Source organism: Rhea americana, unplaced genomic scaffold (genome assembly GCF_003343005.1).
Source record: "Rhea americana isolate MKP2758 unplaced genomic scaffold, rheAme1 scaffold_108, whole genome shotgun sequence".
Classification (NCBI taxonomy): domain Eukaryota; kingdom Metazoa; phylum Chordata; class Aves; order Rheiformes; family Rheidae; genus Rhea; species Rhea americana.
The window spans coordinates 3050918-3077188 of NW_028185128.1; the positions used below are offsets into that span (position 1 = coordinate 3050918).

General features: G+C 38.8%; 1 protein-coding gene across 1 annotated transcript in view; it reads left to right on the forward strand.

Annotated features, from left to right (window-relative positions):
- The window catches only part of MTHFD1L (methylenetetrahydrofolate dehydrogenase (NADP+ dependent) 1 like), a 162331-nt gene that overhangs the window by 28634 nt on the left and 107426 nt on the right, over positions 1-26271 (forward strand). The window contains exons 12-18 of the mRNA XM_085310809.1: positions 7572-7708; positions 8956-9002; positions 12424-12531; positions 13389-13463; positions 17069-17171; positions 20292-20368; positions 23246-23386. Of these exons, the coding sequence (XP_085166935.1) occupies positions 7572-7708; positions 8956-9002; positions 12424-12531; positions 13389-13463; positions 17069-17171; positions 20292-20368; positions 23246-23386 (688 nt within the window). The remainder of the gene's footprint in view (positions 1-7571; positions 7709-8955; positions 9003-12423; positions 12532-13388; positions 13464-17068; positions 17172-20291; positions 20369-23245; positions 23387-26271) is intronic.

Below are 26271 nucleotides of genomic sequence, written 5' to 3' on the forward strand. Positions count from 1 at the left end.
TTTTTTTTTTATCTTTCACTTATTTGATGGCTTATGCCAAGACACCGTGGGGTCAGACTCAGAAGTTATCATGGAGTAATTAGTTCTTGTGCATCAGCTGCCTGTGTACATGCTTTTAATATGTTAAAACTATGTTGAAGGATATGTTATCTCAAACTGCCTCCCATTCACTGCAAGTTAAGAGTAYGCAAATGAAGAATTCCTGTGTATGACATAGTAACTAAGTTTAGTACACTGGGTTAACTTAATCATGTGTTTAAGCWTCTAGATAGTGTAGCGGGAAACACAGTATGACACCTACATCTAAAATCTTTTAGACTTTTTATGTGTTCCATTAATTTGTTTTTAGATGTTCCAGTGCTCTGGCTTTTATCAGTTAGTTTAGATAACTTCTTCACTTCAAAAATGCGAGAAGATGAATGAAGTAAAGCCTGAAGAATAATAGAATCTGGAAAAATTATAAAATATAATGCTTTGTTTTGCTACAGTTGTGTTGCTTTTTTGCTAGAAAACTTAAAATAATACTTCTTTCCTAACAGTAATAGATTGTTTTGTGCTGAACTGAAGAGTAGAACCAAAATACTATTATGTGTTTAAACTATTATGGCAAAATAAAAATGCAYAGTAATAAATACTAGTCTAATACTTGTGCAGGCTATATGATGGTTAATATTTTAGGGATGGAATTGTCAGATTTGGAATTACTTCTGTTGACTGAGTGTTGGATTRTATTTGTGTTCACTATATTTTTTGGCCCTCGAAGTGCTTAAATGAAAAGAAAAMGGACAGAGAAAAGAAGAGGGAGATTGTAAGGAGGAATGAATGAAAAAAAATTGTTGATGCACTGAAACTTCTGACAGTTCAAAGCAAAGTCTTCACTGAGACAGTTTGTCATGTATTCATTATATAGCTGTATAGCTGCTTGCTAGAATTATTTTGGTTAGATCTTTATCACCCTTTAAAAGTTTGTGGTTGTGGGTTCTTTAGTCTATTACTGGCTTTATTCAGTTAGTTTAGTTTGGTGTTGATCGCTGTGCTTTCATATCCAGAAGTTCAAGCTGCCTTTTTGAGGAYGCTACTGCAGTGTTGTCATAACCTAACCTTGCCGAGGACTCATGACAAAAATGGAAAGATGCAGCACTTTTCTACCCAGAAATAAATCTCAGGCAGTTTTGACCTTGAAAGGGAGGTGTATCTAAGYGAGGTTGTCACTTATGAGGATTCTGTTTCACCTTTCCTCAACGATGAGACTTTTTGCAAGTTTATGTGCGAATCACAGGAATGAGGAACTTGCTACCGTCTTCACAGTTTGCTGGTACAAACAAGTTAAATATAGGAAATTGAAGGAAAAGAACAGTCACTTCAGCACTACAGTTCTTGCTGGATTCATAACAACTGCAGTAACTGCAAGGAGGTTACAGCTGGTGCAGTGTTATCATCTCACTGCTTGTTTATTTTTTCTTTGTCAGACCTCATGTAGCTTTCCCGCAGAAATAGCCCCACTGTAAGCTCGTGTGACATTTAACAAACAAACAAAAAGTCTGCATATTCTTATCGTTGTTTTGATATACATAAAGAGAGAAGTCTTTCCCATGTTACGGAAAACTTACGTTGCCAAGGAGCTAGTAACTGCTTGGTAGGTGGCAAAATAAGTTTTGAGAAAGAAAATCATTGTGGGATTTCTGTGTTTAGACTGAAAACATATTGAAGAAATATGAGGAAGAATGCAAATGTGTGTAAARTCTCTTGAAGTTCATTAAAATTTAATGTATTTAAAAGTATTTTTTTTTTCTAAATTTGCATAAGGTCAGAACACAGTATTGCATACCTATCTAAAAATACACAACTGAGCTAAAGTTTGCCATTGGCAGTTATATTTTTGTATTTACATGAGCTAATGGCAGAAGTTGCAAGTGTGTATACTCAGTAGTACAGCTAGCAAAAAAGTGTAGCCGGTAATAACATCTAAATGTCTACACAAAAGCTTAGATGGATTATTTTGTGTATAAAAACTGATAAAAGTAGGCCAGGTGCAAAAGGGAAGGAATTTAAAGTAAGCTTTACTAAAGAAATTATTAAAATGGGAAAGTTCTTTAATTTTGGCTCTTTTTTTTTGACTAATACCTAAAATGGACACTCCAGTAACTGCATAGTTTTTAAGATTTATCCTGTAATCTCCAGGCCACTGCTGAACCTCTCAGAATAGGGCTGTCCTAACAAGTCTTCTCAAGTTAGATAAGAATTTAGGGTTAGGTAAATGAATTTTCCRGACAAATCTGGCTTTGCTGAGTAGTGTGATTTACCAGAATCCTTATGTTTTGTTGATTGTGTGTTAGGTGCAAAGAGACTAAAAAAGTCAGGTTGCTGKTTTAGGTGTTTGTGCCTGTTCCTACCTACTGTAATGGACAGGTTTTCTTAGGAAGTGCTTCACCCGAGTGCTGCAGAGCATTAATGGAGGTTTTATTCCTCATTTTCCTCCTCCGTCACCGCTGCCTTTTAGATATTTTGAGCCTCTAGATATTCATCTGAGTAACTGTAGTTCCAAGAGAGCTGAGGATCGCAGGACTTCTCAGAAGAGAGAGAATAGATTAAAGTGAACAGTCTGAGGAATACCTTGAGAACGTTGATGGTCAAAACTGGGGGATTTGTGTAAGTCAGGGTTCAGCCTACACTGAGATGTACCCTCACCGCACAAGCTATTACCTGCTTGCATGAGTGYACTGGTGAATACACACTTGCCTTAGTGCATTTTTACCCCTGCTTTGGCGGTTGCTGGTTCCCACAGGATGCCACGTTCACAGTAGAGATGGGGCTAGTACAGAGTATCGGTATACTGGAAATTCAGCAGAGGGAAGAACAGTCCCTCAAAAAACAAAAAACCCTTTTCCCTAGGAAATTCCTAGTGCTTTCTGGCTTGTTTTTCACAGTCATATTCAAAGAGGCCAGACAGGTTATATGAGTATTTAATGTAGTATTTGATTACATGAATCTTCTGGGAGAAGTAGATGTTGCTCTTCATACAACTACTGAGTTTCATTTTTGTCTGTTGTTGAAGTTTGTGTCTTTTCCAATTTCCTTTCTTACGCTGTTATCTTTGATTTCACTTGGTCCACAATAGTCCTAAGAAGTCCCCATATTCCTACATGTGCCAACTGCCAATTCTTGAGGAGTTAAAATGAGTTTTCTGCCGCGTTTGGAGCTGTATTTGAATAAATAAACTAGGGACAGTGTTTCGGCATTCTGTCAAATGTGAACTGTGTCTGATGTTCAAAGATAACCACCAACAGGAAACGTTATGCAAATTGCATCGTGAGTGAAAGCGAGTTCATCTGGCGATGGTCCTCTGAGAGAAACATCCTTATACAAAAATAAGGAGYTGCCAGAAATAATGGTAGGGAAAGAAAGCTATCATTATAGCAGTAATAAAAACACACAGGGATAGGTGCCATGGCAGAATTGAAAAGGGATAGAAAAGTAAGTGTTCTTCTAGAAATAAAAAAAGGAAGGTAGAGGAAATGGAGCAGCACCCTGTGCTGCTGCAGCAGGTCAGAAGGAAGCGGGGATCAAAGGGAGAGAGGGGCCCAAACCTCTGCTGAGGGTGGGTAGAATGAATTCTGCCCAGGATCTGCTCTACATCTCTCAGCTTTTGTTGGCTCTGCCTAGGAATTTTGGTAATACTCTGAGAGAGAAAATGTGGCCGTTTTGGCTTCAGGAAAGGCTTGCAGCGAGATCTGAGAACAAGTGCAGCTCCTGCTTGTAGGGGTCGGGTGTCGGGAAACTGCCACTGCGGCAGATTTCTGCGCTCGGCTGTCGCTGAACCGACACGAACTGATGTTGGTGCTCTGAATTCAAGTTAAAATAATAAAAACATTAGAGCAGAAGTGGTTGCGGCAAAAAGATCTTGAATCAAATGATCACATGACAAGATAAACACAGAGAGGTTTTTGTTTTAGAAAGACGACCTGGCGTAGGTTAAGGTTATGGGCCTATGGACAGGCTACCGTGAAGTAAGGCAGCGCTAGGTTTTTAAATTGCTAGCTTCTCCATGGTGAACATTTGTGTGTGAGCTTATCCTCACAAGGTAATTTACTCCTTTAATTGAGAGAGAAACTATTAATTTTCTTTTCCCCAACGTATTGGCATTGATGTAAGAAACAGGTGAGAAACTGTTAGGCTTTCAGGAAAAGCTAAGCGTAGCYATACAACCTGTAAAATTGTTAACTTTTCTATATGTAGCCATGTGAGGATTTTACTGTGGTAAAACGATGAATGTGAGGAGGAAGAGGGGATGGCTTGGGGCGCTGCAGTTAGTGATCTTAGGGCTTATTTGTTTAATATTTTTAAAAATATTTTTAATGACTTCCGTGCAGCAGATTAGACRGTGCTTCTGAAATTTGGTGGTGAGATGAAGCTGGGAAGCTTTCTGATACAGAGAACGATTGTGGTTATAGTACAGGACTTACAGAGTAACCTTAATGACCAGAGTATGAGAAGCAGGAAAATACTCCAATACCAACACAGTGAAAGGTGCATTTTGGAACTGAACAAGAATTTCTGCAAGGAGATCATGGCAGAGGGAATGGCACAGGGTGAGAGGAAGTTTCTGAATGACAGGCTGGTAGGTAGATGTAGATGACAGAATGCTTGCAGCATGGGTATAGTGCATCGGTGAAACTGGAATAGGCAACTGCGCTCTGAGGAGGTACCAGTGAAGATATTTTGAGTACGCAGGGAAGTATTCATGCTTTTGCATACGAGTCATTAGCAGGGCTGCTGTAGGATTGTTTCATCCCTGTGCAAGCAGGAGCAGACGCGGGCTACCAGACTCGTGGAGTAACAAGCAAAGGGCCTTTGCTGCAGGAGAAGGTGAACGCAAGCAAGGAAGAAACTTGGGAAGCTTCTTGATTGCTTTCAGAAAGTGTTCTGGGGTGACGTGGKCAGTAGGGCAGAAGAGGGGAGTTGGTAAAGCTAAAGGACAGTAATAAATGGCCTGATGAGTTACAAATTTGTTAAAAAWGAACTAYGTACAGGCCACAGATTGGTTAGCCTCAGGCGATGTGTTAGTCTCTTCCAAAGATTAGCATTTCTTCTTGTTTCTAAATAGAAATTGATGGAAAGAGATGTGTGGAAGGAAGGAGAGAGTAAAAAGAAGCTGGATTGTTTTATGAAAAGGATTTGTGATTATCAGCAGTTCCAAACTGAATTTGATGACCTTCCTGTGTTTTTAAAAAAATAAATTACTACTAGAAGTTAGGTTACTCATACTATCAAATGTTTGCATGTATGGCAGGGCATATCTGTTACTTGCAGAAGAATCTTGCAAGGTGTGAACTGAAATTTCTTTCCCCACTTGAACCTTCATATTTTTTAAAAAATTTAGTTCTAGAGGCTAATCTTAGAGGTGTGCAAAAACCCAACTTGAATGCATCTGGTATGGATTGTAGTAACGCTTTGCCTTTTGTAAGCCATAGTTCCAGGATATTTCTTTTGTATTCATTAGTGTTGTATCCATATCAAAAGAAAATTAACTGAATTAATTCAGTTAACTGAAATATTTCTTAAAAGGATGGCATCTTAACCTTTCTAAAGGAATGAAAAGCTTTACTGCTATGTGGCAGGATTTTTGCTGATGGATATCCTTGTTATTATACATTCAATGAAAATCATTCGACCTCCCAGTTTTYTCTGTAGAGCATTTCATGTGCTGTCCTCACACACTCAGTCCTAATCTGACCTAACTAAGGCCTAACTCTGCTCAGGCAAACTCCCTTGGGGTATTCACTCAGTCTCAGTTACAGTGCTCACAACCTTGGGTTTTATTCTACTGGCATGTGATGCAGAGTGTGGGTGTGGGGAGGGGAATCATCTAGCAAGGAGTGAATTCCCTTTTTAAGTTGAGGGGTTGCAATTCTAGGAAGACTCTATTTCAAAATAGTCTGGAAAGTAAGTTATTAAACTGCGCTTTAAAATCTGATTGTTGGCAAATATGATGCTATTACCTGTGGCTAAAATGACTAAAAGCAAATGCCCATACACAGACAAATATCACATGGTCATTTAAGAGCAGTTCAAAGCTATCTGCAGACCAAATACTGTTTCTGAAGAGTCTCAGTTCAGGGAATCTCTTAGAGGCATGTTAAAATCTCATAGATTTCATAGGGACTTGAGTTAAAGCACTGCTTTTCTAAGCAGGAAAATACAATCTACTCAAATTCTTGATCTTAATTAGGCTTGCTTCTGATGCCCAAATTGTTCTGAATAATGTATTGAGAAGTAAATTCATATCTAACAAAGATTTTTTTTGGGGGGGGGATCATTTGCATGCATTTAGGAGATTTTCTACATAAGACGTGTTCATACGTTAAAAAAAAACAAGCAAACTATGGATCATAAACAAATGTGATGACCTTGAAAGTAGAAAGGTCGTCATTTAAACTAAGGTGTCTTTCATTCACGGAATCCTTTACAGATTAAGAAGGCAGTGTGTGTAGAGCCTGCCCTCTTGCTAATGAAAGCCATGCGCTCATGCTGAGGGAACAGCACACCCTAAAGCTGCATTTATCAGACGTGATAAGAATTCAGAGTTGATCAGACACCGACGGTTAGGTTAAGAGAGGTTTCTCTGTTTATGTTTTTTTTTTCCATTTTTAAAACTATCCAGTGTGCTATATTCCTCTCCTATCCAGTAGAAGTGCTCCCTGCTTTAGCTGTTGCCCAGACCAAAGGTGGGGAGGGGATTGAGGAAGGTTTTCATTTGTAGAATCAACCATCATTGTTCCTTCATTACAGTTAAATAGTGAGAAACAAGGATAAGAGCCTTTATATTGAGGTTGGTTGTCTTTCTAAAATAYTGTCCTGGTTCAATTGCAGTTTCTCTGGAATGCATGTGGCAGTCCCTAGGATGAAGGTTTTGAGCTGTTGTGTGGGATGCCAGATTGAGAGTGTAGTTGTCCATTCTGGGCCTTAGATACGCAAAACTGTCAAGAAATGTAAATATCAAATATATGATGTTTGATTGAATATAACGACTTTTGTATCTTGTTTTATGGAAAAAAAATCAGTTGCTGAGTTTATGATGACATGAAAGTTAGAGAAAGGATAGTTGAGCTTTGCGAACAAAAGTGTCTGTTCTTTGATTTAAAATATGCTGTTATTTCATTCATAGTTTTGAGCAGTGGGAATAAAACATCTCATGCATTGCTACACAAAAWTATTAATACATGCTTGGAGTGTTTTGATGGATGATTTGCTAATGAAATTGGTGAGACTTTTGTGCTGTAATGAAAATGTCTAAATTCAATATATTCTGTTTAGAACTTTTGCCAAAATAATCTTTTCTTTTTCTGCTATCATAGTAAATTACTTAAATAGAAGACACATGTATATTAGCATTCCAGCTTGAGCTGGGGGATAACACTGTGGCAGTATTTTTGTGGAGATAGAGTAATCTTATTGAAATTTGTTGTACAAACATTCCTCATTGAAATCAAAAGCCATAAGTTCTGATATCCTTAGCCAGGATGACATCAGCAAAGAATCTGATTAATCTTTTTTTTTTCTTGTTTTGATAGAATAACTCCTACACCCCTAGGAGAAGGGAAAAGCACAGTCACAATTGGTCTTGTCCAGGCTCTTACTGCACACCTTAACATTAATTCCCTTGCCTGTCTGAGACAACCTTCCCAAGGACCTACTTTTGGAGTTAAAGGTACCTAATATTTGCAAACTGTATGACTTCGTTCAGGTTAAAATGATGTGTTATTTTTTTTTCTTTTTTTTTTTATTCCTTAGTTACCTCACTAATTCAGTGGATTGCTCGAATGGTACTATCGTGTATTTTTGATAAGTATATACCTAATGCTTAAAGATTTCTTGCRCACATCTTCCCATCCAAGGTTTGTGTGTATGTTCATGAACTTACATGTACTGATAATACRTATAAAATCCCACATAATGAAAGGCATCAGGATAAGTTAGCCAAGAAGTTTTCTGTGTGAGTGCGTACACTTCCATCCATTGTGCTGGTTGAAGACACTCTAAAAATGTCTCTAAATGTTGCTGTTTAACTCTTCCTTGAGAAGGAATTCWACATCCACCCATATTGACTTGAAATATCCAAGCAAAGGAAGTTGGCAGTCATGGTTGTGATGTGGTGTGTTGGTATGTGGTTCAGCTATGTCTGCATCATACACTTGGCTAAGTACAAGTCTCCTCTTTCTGTTTCCTGAGTTGTCCCTCCTAACCCTGGGCTGCTGACTTTTTGCCTAGAAATCCTCTAAGGGCCTGAGGGCTAGGTAAGAGTCAGCCAGAGTTCAAGCCTGTCTTCAGTGTTGATAGGAAGTAATACATTTTTTTTTTTGCCATTTCTCAGCTGAGATTGGTGCCTAACTGGGCAAGCACTCCCCATCTGCTCTGCTTTGCTTTACTGAAGTTTAAGTTAACAAGTTTGATTTCAGCTGGAAGGCTACGAGTGCTTGGTGCTTCTCAGCCAAGACTGGTGCATGTGAGTGCTTTAATCCCTCCACTCAAACGTTGTATAGGTTACAGTGAACTTGCTTGACTGTCTATTGGGAGGCAGTGGGGAAGGAGCAGTCAGGCAAGGGTGTGCAGGTTTCRTTTGGAAGCAGTGATTGCTTGTGACTGCAGTCTCTCCTCCCAGCTGCTGCATGTGCATGACTCTGTCCTAAATCTGGATAGGAGCAGTAAGTAACTCTTACCTAGCTAAAACGCGGGCCTAGCATCCTTTCAGTTCAAGAATTCCCTTTTTACTGTCTGTGTAAGAAAGCCAGGAAGGCTAAAATAATTCCTTTTTATTTGGATGTATGACTAATTCCCTAATAGGAGTTAAAATATGAAGAAATGTATTAATAAAGCTGTATGTTTTACTTTGTGTGTTGAAGGATTTCTTTCCCAAACTAGTGCGAATCTGATGTGACCATATGCTTTCTTGCACAGGTGGAGCAGCAGGGGGTGGATATGCTCAAGTGATTCCCATGGAGGAGGTGAGAGACAGACTGGGGAGAGGGAAGGCGACACAGCATGTACCAGGCCCTCTCTGGGAGAGGTAGCAGCTCAAGGGGGCTGCTGCAGCATTTGATCTGTTACAATAGTCTGCCTAGTGAATTGACATGATCCCTGGCATATTCATATGGCTGCTCTATGAAGTCCAGAGTCTGGGGAATGTGGGTGCAAAAACATTGCATAGTATACGTATTTGTAACATCTCAGCTGTCACTTGGATGCTTTCTGAGAAGAAAGCCCACTATCTATGCACAAGATACAAGACAAAGAGCTGACTGAAGCTATTTATTCCCTTTTATGTCCACATCTTTTGAAAAAGATTTGAGAAAGCATTACCTTTCTGGTAGAGTAGATAAAGGCAAAGAGACTCAGGGCTGTTTGGTAGAATACATTTCTTTTTCAAATATAGATTTAACATTTATTTTCAGCAGAAGTCACTACCTGTGGCAAAATGTATTTGTTTCTAGCCAGACTGACTCTTCTCTGGTAGTGATTCATCTTATTGTGAGACAGATTCAAAATATTTTTGAGGGKTAAATACCAAAACTTTTGCTAAGAAAGTAAAAGGAAGATGATTTATTCCAAAAATGGTAATGGGATAAAGAGATCTCCTGTGAAAAGCTCTTTTCACATGTGCTGGCAAAGTGAAAGAATTGTTTTCTTAAATTAATCTGTAGCTTTCCCTTGTCCATATGTAAGTGTATTTCTGTTAAAGATGGCATTATCCCATTATCCCTAGCTTCAAGTACTTCTGAAAATCATACGTTACCTTTTGAAGGAAACCAGCTAGATGTACACTTTTGAAATACTTTCACTGCGAAAATAGCGATATTCTAGCTGAAGTCTTCATCCTTCCTTAGTATAACATTCAAGATGCCTAATCTAAGCAATTCATGCATTTTATGGGCAGACTGAGGCAAGGATTTAGATGAAATTTAGGCTGTGTGCAGTATTTCTCTTTGTTCGGCTGTTGGCATTTTCTGTGCTAGGTGGCTCATTTAGTCTCTCTCATTTGTCTTCAGCATGCTTAAATAAGACTTGAATATGCTGTAGTTGACAGTGGGATTTTGTTTTGTTTGTTTTACTCTTTGCAAGCAGGTTTTCTCGATGAAGGGACAAAGGGAGATTAATCCTATGTGTATATTCAGTGTTTGTTTGGAAATGTACACACATTTTACACAGTGACCTTCTATGAGTTTTCCCCACTGAAATTGCTTTGCCCCAGATTTTCTGGGCTGAGAAGATGAGCTGGGACCACATAGTTCTTGGGATGACCCGTGACAGGTATAGAACAGAGGGAGGGCCCTGGTTGAAGCCCAGAGCCATGAGGTGGTGTCRCGATGGTGGTGGTGGCAGGTGGTTTGGGGATGTTGGACTTTGTTCTAGCGGCCAGCATTGCTCTGCTGAGCCTTGTGATCCTGGTTCCTACTGGTCAGCACCTGAATCAGTTTRGTGTGGGCAGGTGATTCGATGTATGGCACAGAAACAAAGTGGTGATCAAGACTTCTGGAGCGGCCCACCGCCGTTGTTTGACACTGGGAGATACCAACAAGATCACCCAGGACAGGATCTGCACCCTCGTTGCAGAGGGTTGTGAGCGTGCCCAGGGCTCAGGAGCAGGCTGATAACTGCTAGTACCACATCACTCATGAGAGAAGTGCAATGGAGTAAATCTCTCTAAACCATTAAGTGATGGTGGGCATCAGAAGGAAGCATAAGGCTTTTGTAAGCTGCCCAGAAGAGGGATAGCTTCAGAAGAGCCCCTTCGCTTGAGTGGCTGAGCTGACTGATTAGGCCCTGCAGGAAGAAAACAAACCTTCCTATCAAGGAAGTTTTCACCTCCTTTYTCCCCTCAGTGAGGCAAGAGCTTATGTCCTTTGTTCTCTCCTGCCCTTTTCAGCTCTCGGGTGAATTGATCCTTCTGTCCTGCTGTCCCAGTTTTTGACTGGCAGAGATCCCTTGAGAGTTCTTGCACCCTGCCAACCTCATGATGGACCCATCAGCTCTTGGTAGCCCAGGCTCCCTGCCCTCCCACCCCTAAAYAGGAACAAGAAAAGAAAGAATGTTGCTTTAGGTAGTGCCCAAAAGTCTGAGTGAGACAAAAACCTTTAGCTAATCAGAAATGAGTAAGCAAAAACATTCAAACAACAGCAAAATTTGATTCCTGAGAGGACCGATACACCCCATAATTTTTAGGTGAACACAAGGTTGGTTATTTGGGAGCTGGAGGGATGAGGAGTCAATACTAACAGCACCTAGAGCTTTAGGGAAAGGGAAGGAGACATAGGGGAGGATGCTGTGGAGGTGTCATCCCATCATCTAGTTGTTTATGCACCTAGGGATAGGATCCAAAGTGGCATTGCGTGTGGCAGCATTACCCTTTTCTAAGCCTTCACCCTCCTGCTCTCGGGGGGRCGGGGAGAGAGAAACTAGTGTTAAGTGCCAAAGTCTCCACATGAAAGAGTGGTAGGGCACTCACTGGTTTGAGAGCGTTGCGTTAGCATATGTATGCTTTGTAGGTGCTGGAGGACATGGTATTGGTGTAGCCCACTCTTTSGTTTGGAGCCTACTGTCCCCATTAGGAGCTGAAGCACATTAATCATATACCTCAYGCAGGTGTTGCAGTTGGGTTCCATTCAAAAAGAATCTAATTTAGAGCTCACCAAAACCATTTTACAACCTGAAATAACAAGGAAACTCTTTAGCTAGTAGCATMGCTGCTTTGAGCAAAGCACTAGTGTAGCAATTGGTTATGGTTTTGATCATCTRTTGCGTGCACTTCAGTATGATTATAGTCCAGGAATTGGGTCAGTTGTGGCTACTACTTCTGGGCTGTCAATACCACAGTGCAATTAAAGCTGGCCTTCTGTCTCCTTGGTCAGATAAAAAGCATGATGCCTCTGTAACACACATCCTAATCCAGTCTAGCTCTGCTGATACCAAATTTTTCCACAAAATGTTGATGAGCAAACTTTGTATCAGCAAAGTTCATGCCTGATCAGGCATGGCCTTTTCTCCTGTGGCTGGAAGAAAGCTGGCATAAAAGGATAGAGCCAGCACAAACTGTGCATTCAGGGTGATTCAGCAGAGATCTGCACATCTGATCCAGGTCAAATTTGTACTGCTGATTTGGACTGATTTAATGTTAATGATGTGGAACCATAGCCCTGGGCTTTCTATTCTTGAATCATTTAGTAATGAATAAATACCTTTGTGGCTTTGTTTGGCCCTGGGAAGTTTACTACACACTCAGGTGAGAACATATCTTTCAGATAACTCAGTGTATTTTCAGCCTGTCTACACTAATAGGAGGTTAATCTGAGGTGTTTCCATTAATCTGTCTGAGATTAACAGATAGAGTTAAATTGTTTCTTAAAACTTGTTGTTGTTTTCACCCTATAGTTCAATCTTCATTTGACTGGAGATATACATGCTATAACTGCTGCGAATAATTTGCTGGCTGCTGCTATTGATGCTAGGATCTTGCATGAAAATACTCAGTCTGATAAGGTGAGAATTATTTTCTAATATCCACATGACATTTTTTCTTTTCAGTTTTTCTATAGAATTGTATTTCAAAGTAATACGGGTTATCTGTTTATGATTTCTCCATATGAACGGAAGTTATTGCTAGGGTCATTCTATGTTCTGCTGGGAAATGACAGTTATAGAACATTTTGTCAAATACCTTCTCTTAAAATAATCTTTAAGATGTGCCCAAAAGCTTGTCAACAATAGTTGACAAARCTGTCAGACTGTATTAAATAGTCTAATAAAACATGTTCTCTCTTCCTACAAATCTTGTTGTTAATAATTTATAAACTCCTTTTAAAGCTAGAAGTCTGGCTTAYGAGGTATTCTTGGTTATGATGTACCCTAAGAAGAGGAGGCTGTGAAGAAAACAAATAAGATTCTCCTCTTCCACTAAGGTTGTTGTGACCTTAACACAAATACAATTTGAATCTTTGCAGGGAGAAGGGAAAGGAAAGTCTTTTTTTTTTTGCCTACTGTGATAAAAATTATGGTAATGATAATGGTAGTATGAATACTGTAGTTGGTTAAAATTTGGTTAAAGTGGTTAAAAGTTTAAAGGGSATCTCAGTTTCCAAAATACTTAATTTTTCTGGGAGACAYGTAAGTACAATAATTCTGGTAATTKAATTTAGWCTGCTAARTCATAGGCATTACTGAAAGCCTACCAACCTTCTCAAAAWTTTTTTTTTAATGGCTAACCAGAAGTCCATAACTTAGACAGTTGGGAAATTTTACTGGAATTAATCTAAATAAAATAAAAACATCAGGTTTTCATATAAATACTTCTTGGTTGTAACTTTTTCTTATGTAAACTTGCCATGTGGTTTTTCTAGGCTTTGTATAATAGACTGGTTCCAGTAGTTAATGGTGCGAGAGGATTTTCTGCTATTCAGCTTGCCCGTCTGAGAGTAAGTTGTTAATGTATTTTCCCCTCAATTATAGTGTCTCTTCATAAAACATTTTCTCTTACTGCAACTTGTTGCAAGTTATTTGAGGTATGGGACTGAGTTTATACAAACTTTGCCCAGGAATTTATTGAGTCCGGACTTTCTCTAAAAGCATCTTCCTTGCAGTAATAGGATCTGAGTTTGATATTATTTTTGTAACTAGTATTTTCACTATTTTCTCCTCAGAAATAAACCAATAATATTTTGTAAATATTGTGTCTTTCCTGATGAAATATTAAGGTTAGAATTTTTAAAATTCTTTTCCTATTATGGCAAAGTCACATATGAAAGCTCAGATTTTCTGATACTACAATATTTTCTGGTTTTGAAAGTTTATTGTAGCGTATGCTTCTGGGAATTTATTAAAGCCTATTTGACAGTGTTCTTCCTTAGASAGATAGAAATGCATTTGTTTCCATAGTGTATTTTTGCCTCCCATCATGCTTTGTGAATATTTCCAGAAGAGTTTCCTATGCAAGTCATAAATGAATAACGCATCCAGATTTGACACTGCCAGTCAGAAAAGTAAATGGAGAACAGCACGGTCCACTGCTGCTGGGGAAGGGTAGTTTTGCATGTGAACCTTAAGGGCGGCTTCAGTCTTCTGCATCCAGGTCCGTGATGTTGTTGGCCTTTGAGGCATCCATGTGTAAGCCTGACMAGTGTTGCCTCAGAGCCACTGAATGGCAATGACTGGCTGCCAAGTGCACACACAGCTGCACTGGAAATAGGGGGTAAAAAGGAGGAGGGAGGTAATACCAGCTTCTGCTTTTAAAAGATATGTGCTAGTAACATTTTAAGCTTTTGGGCTGCTCAGTTGTCTGGGTGACCCTAAATGAAGATATGGATGATACCTGTTTGCCTCTGTGGCATAGAAGGTCTCACATAAATTTTCAGGAGAACATTCGGATGTTTTCATTTAACCCTCATTCACACTCTGGTGTATAGGTTATGAGGTGGGGGTGATGTTTCTGTTGYGTGTAGCATACCAAGCATCTCTGTAGTAGAGATAGATTTTTGTCTGTCAAATGAACTGCAACTGAATAAAAGTGTTTAGCTTTTTAAGATTCAARTAAGTACATTACAATTTCCATTATAATTGAATTATTTTGTTGTGAATTGCTTGTTATCTGATGATTCTTTATAAATAAAAATAAAATTTAGATGGTAAAATGTAACTTTATGGGAGTGAGGGGGTTGCATTTTTGTCCAAAGATTATTAAGGTTGAGACTCCTCYGTTACATACATGATTTGGACTTGTAAGTACAGTAGGTCCCATCCTGTTTCTTACTAGCTCTTTGTCTTACCTCAGGGACTACTTTTCTCATTCCCCTGCTCTTCAGCTTTTTACCTTTTTCCCCACTAAGCTAGGGAGGCCAAAGACTCTTCCTCTACTATCTCTTCATTGCTTCTGTCCCAGGCTTTTCTTTGTCTCCTTGTCCATATCAGGTCCGTGTCTTACTCCATCAGCTTTTTACTTGCTGCTTGGATTCGGCACAGATGTCTGAGACTGTGATGGATGGTCTGCTCACTTTTTYGTCCCAGTACCCAGCCCTCCCTATGGATGATAGCTGAAAGCTATGAAACGACTGAAAATTTTGCTGTCAGCCTCTGTTGAAAGATGCTCTGTGCAAATGTTATCGTTGGGGAGTTTAGCCTCTAAAGYTAACAGGCCCTGCCTAAACACATAGATTAAGAAAAAAAGATACAACATGTACAAGTGGATTTTCATCTAGGTTCAGGCTAAGGGATGGTGGCAAAAAGCATGCCTTTGTAATGAAGTTTGCTCACTTGAAATTACCTTGTTTTTAAGAATGAGCCAATGGAGMCTCCTAAAGATAAGACTGTTTTATTTGTAAAACTGTCATTTTTGATTGTTAGCCTTACTCTGCACTGTTTAGATAATGTCTTTTAGAACTAAGTTGTCTTTTGGAGGACAGAACTGATGAAGCCTAGTTTCCTTTGAATTTAAATCCATTTTTCTTTTCTATGCCTTGTTCTTGCCCTTAGTTAGGGCATTAGGTAGTAACTCCAGCTCCCAGCCTCTGACTTTTTGCAAGTCTTCAATATTCACGTTGCCCTCCAGCATGACTCCACTATGACTCTCCATCAATGTTCCTTGTTTCCCCTCATGGATACCCCCAACTCTGTGCAAACCTCCAGTGCCCTCCCTGCATCCACAGCATCGCTCTCTCTCTCTCTCTTTTTTTTTTTTTTGTTTAAGTTCCCTGAACCCATTCCCTCAATTCTTCTAGCTTCCTCTTATTCCTCTTACTGTGTTTGGCTTGTCAATGTGCACAAGGTTGTGTTTCTTGCATTGGAGCAATATGTGTGCAAGGTCGCTGGCTGTGGTACCTCGTCTCTGCCTGATACATCAAACAGAGCRGGTGGACGCTGATTTCTGACCACATTCCCTTGATGGAGACACTCTGGGGATATTTATCCTTTATCTGCCTGCCTATGAAATGAAATGTGTAGGCAGCAATCTCTAAGACTTCTGCTAACTCCATCAAATTTGATTAAAATCAATCAATGGATTAAAAAAGATTTAACAAGGCACTGATCATTGAAGAMATAAGCCTTGCTCCATTAAAATTGGAGTGAAAATCTGTAGGCAGCAATTTCCAAGTGTCAAAAGCAGCAGGCTGTTCTCCACAGCTTTTTCTCCCTCTCAGTAGAGCGGGAAGTGCCCCAGTGCCTGCACCTGTTTTTGAAAGCATTCTTCACAGGCAGTCCGAGAGACTGATCTTCGATAAGGCGCATGGAGGAAACGCCTTTAACAYGCTCAAAATATTGTCCTCAACTTCCTGGAAATGAGCTTTGGTTTAAATAGGGAAAAAGCTGGTGTAGCTCTTTGTTCTCAGCGCTGCGTGCCTGTGTGCCTACTTTCAACATAATGTAATTAATCGACACTCAGTGCCTATGTGTTCAAATGCAAGAATATTAAYATCTACAGACTTTTTAGATGTTTAGATGCTTTCTAATGCCAGAGAGGATAAAGACTTTGCAGGACAACAATTCTWAAACATAGTTTTCTGATCCACCTCTGTGTAGATTCACTTAAAAAAAAAACAAAAAAAACCCACATTTTTGATTTGTTGAAATGAAGATATATAAAAGTCGGGATGTATTGACCCATTCATTATAAATGAATGGCTTAATGGCTTATGGGCTGTTTCAGCAGAWGTTTTTCTCTCATTCAGAGAGTTCACACAAGATAATACATGGGTCTTTCACAGACATCCTCAAAACAGGATAAGCAGTTAATTATCTTTTTCAAAGTGACCAGTAATGTTGATTTTTCTCCTTGGCTTATGTTAAGAGCTGCTTCTGTGTAAGAAAGAGATCTTTAATAGCCTATGAATATTTGTCGTTTTTCATTTCTCTTCTCCATCCACATTTGCCCATTTTAGTAACAGATTTCTTCCTGTGTGCTTTTATAAATAGTTTCAGTCCTGACTTATTTTTTTTCCCAAAAGCTTGCTTAACGGGAAGGAGGAAAGCCAAAGCAGCAATACCTTTTGAAGAGTCACTTTACTGCCTTTATTTATCTTCTTTTCTCTAGAGGCTGGGAATAAATAAGACTGATCCTAGTACTTTAACAGAAGAGGAGATCRGCAAATTTGTGCGCCTTGATATTGACCCATCTACCATAACATGGCAAAGAGGTGTGTAATCAGAAAACCAACTTTTTGGCTGTTAAATTACAATGTTTTTATTTAAACTTGGTTAAACATCTGCAGTAATTCAAGAGACTTTGCTAATATTCTGAAGAATAGATTACTCCGTGAAAGTTTAAATATGTCCGTTGTTTCCTGCATATCAGTAAATAACCTTAAAAACATACAAGACTGGGTTTTTGCATTTTATACATCTCACCTGTTTTTAAGTGTTGTTATTGTGTGTTTAGGTTATTTATAGTTACCATACTTGTTTTTCCTCTTTTTCCTCAGTCAGCAGCCTGGGTAGCTCAAAGACTACATAAATGTCCATTTTTTWAGTATTTTATTAATTTACTTTTTTAAAGAAGCATGGAGTTGTTACTTTGATTGTTAGGAAGAAGAGGTGAAAGATGCAGTATGGTTTCACCTCTTCTTCCTAATGATCAAAGTTGATTGTTAAATGGAGTATTTGACTGAGTATCACCAATACAAAATCAACTGAGAAGTCAGGAGCCTTAGCTGCGCTTTACTGTACCCTTCACGTGCACACTGTCTCCGACTTGGGATATTTTCTCCAGATAGTACTGGGGAATGTGGTKTAAGATGTTTCTTATTAGTCACACAGTGTTTGTGCATGGAAGAGACCTATGTGGGCATAGAGGACTAACATAATAGTGAAACACGACTCGTTGTTTTTATCAACGCAGGTTTGGGAGGAGGCAAGGTTACTCAACAACTGTCAAATGAATTATTCAGTTCATCTCAAACAAATGCTAGTGAAATTTTTATCCCACACAAATCTGTGTGATGTGCACATTTTAAACATTACGGGAAAAAATACTGGTTTTAGGAATGCTTTAGATAGCTTTGAAARTGTTTTCTTTGGGACTCTTTCTGCAATCTATRTGTCTGTGAAGCTTGGTACTTACCARGAAATTTACTCTATAGGGCAAAAGAGAGAGCTGTCAGATTGTCTGAAAATGAATTGCAGTCAGGATCTATCTCCTTAGGAAGTGTCACAAGCTTAAAGTTCATTGTCATCTTACACAAGACCTAACAGGCACAACACACTAAAAAGAAGGAAAGCTCCCCTCTCCTGCCCCTTTCCATGGTATCCAGATCCTGTTTATATTTCTAGAGGATCAAGAAGTAGATGCATTAAACCTAACATTGACTYTTGGTCGAACCTAATCTTTCCTTCAGTGTTTGCTTTGGGTAAGAAGGAGGGCAGGTTAAAGAAGTAAAAATTGTTTCTGTAGCAAAGACAATTCTTCCATATTTTTCTGCTTCTAAGTGCAGCTGTTGGAATCTTCCYGAGGAATTAATTTTGACTATGATGAGAGAGCTGATGTAACTGAGAGACCAGAAAGAGTTGCAGGTGGTAGTTACAATTTGATGGTAAGGGTATTCAGTTTGCATGAATCCRCTGGAAAGGCCTGGATAAAAAGCAGCCCACTAGCTGTTCAAGCTGACGTGAAGGCTAGTTCATGCYCTCATCAGTATGGGTAGGCAGGAGGGACAGTCAGGTCTGCTTAAGGCTGTCATGAGACTGAGTTTCCTATGAGGAGAGGGGATAAGCTTGTGCCTGAGAGATCAGCTTGCCGTATGGCTTTGCCATAGCATATGGTCCCACAGCTTGGCACAAGCCTGCTGCTTCCTCCTACTGAGCTCTGTTCACAGTCCTTGCCAGTACTGTAGTATTTCAGAGAATGATTGTGCATAAATAGAAACCAAGATAATGGTATAAATAAATAGAAACTAAAATATGGTAACCACATCTGCTTTATGCCATCCCTTAAACAGAATTCCTGAGGAAATCAGGTGCCTGAATACCATGGAAGAAAGCATATGTGACATATTTACAACAGCSCCATGTGAAATGACCAAGAAAGGGATGTGACTGAAATCTTGCCTTTCTCAGTCTACYGGGACTTGTGTATAACTGAGATACAAAATCCCTCTTGTTCCTAGGTGATCACATTGGCCTTTTCTGCACAAACAAATCTGCTRATCTCTAAAAACAGCAGGAGAACTGAGGGAAGAGATGGTGTCACTGGCCTTCAGTACAGGCCACTCCTAGGGAAGTCCTTGATTCTCTGCCTTATACTGAACAGGGCTCAAATCTGCATCTCCCAGAAGAATGACCTGATTGTCAGGTTGCAGGTTAAACTGTTCAAGAGAAACTTCTAYCTCTTTTTGTAGGGTTGCTGTAGGAAGGATCAAAAGATTGTAGGGCCAAAGAGACTGTAAGAAAGAGGGAGCTGGTTTGTGTAGGGATCACCATCCCAGGGAAGGAGAAGTTCTGCAGTCTGGTCTTTGCTTCTAACGATGAGAAATGTCCTCCTGATGTTTCCTCCTAAGAAATGTGATCCTTTCACATTTCATCATAGTGCTTTCTTTTGATTCCTACAAAGGCGTGTCTGAAGTTGTTATCAGTGCAAGAACGGAGAACTTGGATTGCTGTGATGTAAATGACGTTAGCAATTCCACAGGATGGTTTGGAGTGTGCTTCCAATACCCCAAGTGTTTCCAGGTTAGGAAGACAGTTGTATGAAACTGAAGTTATGTTAAATAGCAGATGCTTGTTTTTGGCAGTTGGAAAAAAATTTATCTGAATGCTACCCAGCTGAATGTGGAGTTAGTTACTGTGATGTGCAATAAAGTGACTTGTCTGGAAGAACCAATCGGACAACATAATCATCCTTATAAAGAAAAACAGACCAAGTTTAAGCTACATCCTGTAGTTTTAAAAATCAACTTTTAACAAGTGAATAAAAAGGCTATGATTTGAGCTAGGTCTGAGGTGCTTTGTAGCTACCAAGGCAGATTTTTCTTGTGTAGGTAAAATATATTAATACATACATCAGAATGTTAAGCATCTCTTGGGTTCAAATATTCTCAAGAGAAATAGTGCTTGTGTTATTTCAACCTGTCATCTAAAGGTGTGAAATTGGGGGGGAGAGACCAAGCCAGTACCACTGGTAACATGCAGAAGCATGTTTATCTGGTTACACTGTACTGTGCAAGTAGCTGAATCTTATGTGTGGTGAAAACATGTAAAATGCCTGGAAAGAATCCAGATCTCTGAATCTTTGTTAATATCTTTTGCTTTTACTTTTATTTTAGTGGTGGACACAAACGACAGATTCCTGCGAAAAATAACAATTGGCCAAGCAAATACTGAGAAAAGATTTGTCCGTCAGGTATGTAAAGGCATATTCTGGACAGACTTTGATTTAGAGACTAAAAGATATTTGCCCATCTATAACTCTTTCAGTAAATTTCTTTGAATTACAATGCTAACGTCTGTTGATACTGTGTAATAGTGTTGCAATGAAGCTGATCACGTTAATGAATAACAGAGTCTGAAGTTTCAGGAACAGTTCAATGTATATTGCACAATGTGTTGAAAGTACTTGAAAAATTTGCGTATGTTATGTTGGGAGTTTATTAAAAAACTTACTGCTAAATTGAAGGTCAGACTTCAATGCTACTACCTGAACAAGGATATCTGGGTTATGTGGGTAAATCCAGTTATGAGACAAGGCAATGTAGAGTAACAATGTTAGGTAGAGCAAACTCATTGTAATCTGGAGTTGCTTCTAATTCAAGGAAGATTATTGTAATTTAACACTCTGGATAACTTAATTCTTGAGGTTCTGACCAATTTGAGRTAAAGTAAACAGTTATTGTGGTATAGATGAGGCCTTATGCAACTCACATCTTTAATTTTTCTATAACATTTCAGATCTCCTTTAGGTTTTGTACCTCAATAAGGAGTAAGACTAACAGTCTTACAGGATTTTTAATGTTTCTGCTTAGTGCAACAGTTAGAACGGTCGATTAAATTAGACGAATTTGGGAGATAATGCTTTGTTTTGTTTTTGAGCACATGGAGTAGAGATTTTTCTTTCTATAACGTAGAAAAATTTTAATCAACTAATTCTCATCTTTGAAACTTGAGATGTTTTCCAGTGTTTAGATGTGTTTCAGTGACATTGTGGTTGTTAGGTTTGAGCCAGGTTCTGACAGCCTTATTGTGCACTGTTTTACGACCATAATTATGCTGCTGACCTCAGTGCGAGTTGCTTTATTATAAAATGCTAGTCGACATAAGATTCTCAAGCAAGACTGTTACTCCTGTACTGCTTTGGCTAAAATGACCTTGATGCATCCAGTTTTGTTGTACTGGACTAATGCACATATCCATTCATGTTTTAACATAGTCTTACTGACTTGAGAAATAAAGACCAATTAGAGAAACTCATTTCAGAGCCTCACCAGAGAGCCAGATAAAACAGGACTTCATAGCTAACAGATGCATTTTATAAATATTTGGAGTGATGTTCTAGCACTTTTAAAATCAATGACACCTGTGTAAAATGGCAGAGCACAGCAGGCACAAAAGCCTGCATTTTAATGAACAGGGATGCTGTGGTTTCTAAAGAGTATTACATGACTGATGGCCTTGATCCTGCAATTGAATCCATGTGGGTGGATCCTTTCATCAGTAAAGAACTGGCTTTACAGCTAAGGCTTCTGTCAGCACTTCAGAGGTGTATAAAGATTGTCAGAGTCAAAATAGCACCTGCTATCACAATCTTGTGCCTATTTTTTCAATAAAATATTGTGTCACTCTTCAAGCCGGGTGAAGAAAACAATCYGGGTTTGTTTTTCCTGTCCTTTTTACGTTTTGTGTAAAAACTCTTTTTATATTTTATGTAAAAACAGTAATACATGTAATAAAACCCTTTTTTTTTTCTCTTGATGAGCATCCTGATAAAGTCAGATAGTATTCCAGGATACGGGTTGGGCATAGTTTTCTCAGGCTGATTGCATGTATTACATATGCTTCAATGTCTTCCAGGGCATATTCTACCTTCAGAGACTGTAGCATCCGTATCATCTCAGCAATAATAATAATGTTCACTGAATTATTTTGTTGTATGCTCTAATACTTCCAGAGAAAAAAATAATTTGCTTTCTAACATCAGGATTTCATTTGAATCCCTAGCCTGAACATCCCTATTACAGAATTAGTTTTCATTTTTTATGGCATATGTCTCCCTGCCTGAGACCCAGTCCAGGAAAGTGTTTAGGTGTCGTCATGAGTTTTGCCTAACCATGCGAGTGCACAGAGGTGAGCCTTGCCTGAAATAGGGACCAGTCCAAGTGTCTTTTTCTACGTAGGTAATAGTGTGATGTAAATTCATAAATTTTGTATAGACTTAAATTTGCTGGAGCTGGAGAAATTATTAAAGAGGCTGTAGTTCCTCACCCCTACATTGCATTCCTCTCACATAATACATTAATGGCTGTGCCTTTCGTCTCTGTTCATTTGCTAGCAGCACATGGCCTGGGCTTTTCTGATAGTAAAACAGTACACATATTACTAATGCATATTGCAAGTTCATAAAAGTAAGGACCATGGCTCATACTATGTTAAAGTACTACACAATATGAATATATTTCTACAACAGCAATAGGTCTAATGCTGCAAATAGTTCWTGTTTTTCTTCTTCTTTTCTTTCCCTATATATTTGTTCGTGAACCATGGGGATGCAGAGGTGGATATGTTTTACGTCATCATAGCTAAAGCTCAAGGCCTGGCAGTCTAAACTCTAAATTTTGAATTTGTATMGAAAAAGAATGATCAAATGTAACAAGAATGTTTTTGGAACTAGAATTTTTATTAAAAAAAACCTTTTGGAGAGGCCTTGCAGATAGAGGGGAAAAAAAGCCCAGTGCTCTTCTCGTGCCAGAAAATTTGAAAATACTTCTGATCTCTCTTTTTTTTTTTTCTTCCAGAGTAAAAAAATTCTTGGTCCTTCAGGGAGATTCTGCTAAGGATAATGGGAGCTGAGGGGTTAAGCAGTGTACAAGACTGATCCCCAAGTAAATGATGTGTAAAATACAGTATTAATGAGGAAATAGAAACAAAGTGTATGAAGTGGGTTACCAATTAGAGTTGTTTAAATTCCAGTGTGACATCTGTCTTTCCTGAGTCTGTTCCTGACAGTTCCTTGTGAATATTTGACCTGACTTTGATTTGGTTCATGATTCTTATTTTTATTTTACAGGCTCAGTTTGATATTGCTGTTGCTAGTGAAATTATGGCCATCCTGGCACTTACCACCAGCCTGGCAGATATGAAGGAGAGGCTGGGAAAAATAGTGGTGGCTAATGATAAAAAGGGACAACCAGTAACAGCAGAGGATTTGGTATGTACAGTGCTGTACACCTGTGAATAACATTTAATTCATTTGTTTTGCCTCTGAATCAGTTGAAGAGCAGGTGCATGCCATGGTTTTTGTTTTGAACAGCACGGTCGGATATCGAAGAAAGATCATCATCTGGGCCAAAACTTGCCTGCAATGAGAACAAGATGTAAAACTAACTTGTCCAAGTCTTTTGGTAACATCTGGTTCACAAAGTCTCTGGTCTGCAGAATCTCTTGGATAGATTTCCACAATATTTAAGGCAAACGAATTTAGTGCTGGGGGAGTGAAAGTGTGGGCTTCTATTTGAGAGAGCTGGTAATGTTTGCTACTGTACTTGCCAAGGGTGATCAGATGTTACGATGATAGTTACCACATGAATGCTTACACTACTAAGCTGAAATTAAAACAAGCTATTCATGATTCATAAGGTACTGTAACTGCTGGGGACAGGGTTATCTCTTTACAGGATTAAGACTTTTTTTTTCCCACCTATGTTTGTTAGTTGCTGCTTATTCGTTCTCTACTTCAGCTTCTGAAAGAAGTCCTTATGTCCTTTGTACTGAATCCTAGCCCTGTAGGTGGCTGTGAGTCAGTGGACCATGGCTGGAAACTCACCCATGGTTGGGTATGGCAAGTTCTGGTACAGCCATTACCTGCCAGTAAGCCCTTGTCATCTGACCCGTATGCCAAGAGTAAGTTCACCATGATTGCTACTAATTTACTGTAACATTACATTACTTGTATGCTGAAGCCTATTGGTGAAATTAAGATCATATACTGCAGGTTGACAGTGCACCCTAAATATAATAAATACCATAATACTTTCCTTTCATATGTTATCTGTCATCTAAATATGTCCTTGTAGCAACTGCAGTATGCGTTGAAGCTATGATTTCCTATCACTCTGCTGACCATAGCTGCCTGTATCACGCAGACTAATTTCCCATTTGAAGCACAGTGTATTCTCTTGTTTGTCCCTTTTGTGTGGACATCTGCAGAAGCTTACTGCTTTTTTTTTTNTTTTTTTTTTTTTTTTGAATGAGGGAAAGAACCAGGATGCTGCCTTCTCAGCAAAGATAGCAAACATGTGAGGCAGGAATACCTTCACAACCATAATGAACTCCATTTTAACAAGGAAATGAAAAAATAATATCTAACTCTCTTGGATTTAAGATTGAAATTAAGATAAGAGTGCAAAAAATTCTAAGTGAAATCATCATTAAAATTCAAACAAAGTCAACTATTATGCAGGAAAATTATGCAGGAAATTCAAATCTTAAGGCACCCTTGCACCTGTCAGAAATTTTGGTATGATAACTATGAATAATTGCATTTAATATTTGAGCCATTAAAGTTTTGATATTCCTTTTCAATTGTGTACCTTAGTGTTGGCCCARTGGGGTGGGGTGAGGGAATTACTTACATTGTAATGCATATGCAGAAACTTTAAAATAGTTCAATGTCAGGATTAAAACTGTATATCTAAAGTCGATTAAAATAATCTTGATACTGCCTTTGTATTTCAAGGTATTAGTACCACAAAATATGTAACCTACCTTTCAAACACTGAATGCTCCGCAGTTTGCTAAATGAAAACAGTTGTTTTTGCGTAGTCTCTTTCCCCTTTAATTGCTCTGTACCAGTAGCATGGTAGGACTGAAATTATGAACAGCGCACAAAAAAACTTTTAATTTTTGATGCCCATAAAATGAAAGTAGCACTCAGTAAAATGTGTGTTTCTAATTAGGTTTTGTTTGGCCTTTCCTTTAGAAAAAAACTTCTTATGCTTAGTGTCTCAATCACTTAATAGTGTCACTTGTGCTGAACATATGCTTCCAGCACTTCTTTAAAACAGTRTTCGGTATTATAAAAAAGAAAAACTGCCCGAAAAAAAAATTGGTCACAAACATATATATTGTGACCATCTGTAGCTATGCCATTACTTTTTTTGTTGTGTGCAAGATCTCTTCATCATGTAGTACAAAGAAAGGATTATGAAATAGAGAGGTTCCTGCCTGCTCTGTTGSACAATGTGTTACAAATGGGGGTGAGAACTGCAGGAAAAAAGGAAGGTATTTCATGGTTAAGGCAGAAGAGAGCCTTTATGGAGAGCTGAATTCTATTCCTGTGTTTTTTGCAAAGCTTCTGTGTAATGTTGTGTCCATACAAATTAATTSTTACAGTTCATGAGGAGCTGTGTGTTCCTCAGTTTGGTTTGGTACCCAGGAACTAAACAGTGGAAATCTATTGAGATATCATCAAGAACTTTGAACTAAAGGAAACGATTTTTAACATATCTCAAGTTGAGCACCCATARTAAGTGAATACTTTTGACTTCAGTCCATGTGTATGATGTTATTTCTTCTGAAAACAGGCAGGAGTTATTATTGATGGTGAAGCACTCAGATGCCTTGGTGTTGGGATTAAAGAAATGTCCCAAAGGGAAATCAGTAGATTGTCTTCTGACTAAGATTTCTTTACCAAATTAGGTGTTGGATATTTTGTACAAGACAAGAGACCTTGTGAATAGCAGATGTGTACTGCAACTAGTTGAATCCTCTGGAATGAAKAGCAGATTCATGTACACAAAAAAAGATATATTTCAGTTCTGTGGGGCTGTTTCTTCACCTCTKCTCCTGATTTCTTCCCATTGTTTATTAGTCTCAGTCTCTTGCAACAGCTTGCAACTAAACCTACTCTTTCCAGGCTTTAACTGCAGAATCAGCTCTTCCTCCTGCTGCTTGTGCTGCYGGTGCCGTTACTGTGCCTGCTGCAGGTCCAGCTTTTGACCCSTCATCGTTAGGAGGATTCCTGTAGCATCCCAGGAGAAGGGATATTTGCTTGCAGTCCAGATGTCTGAACCCCGAGCTGGTGCAGCGTGGTGC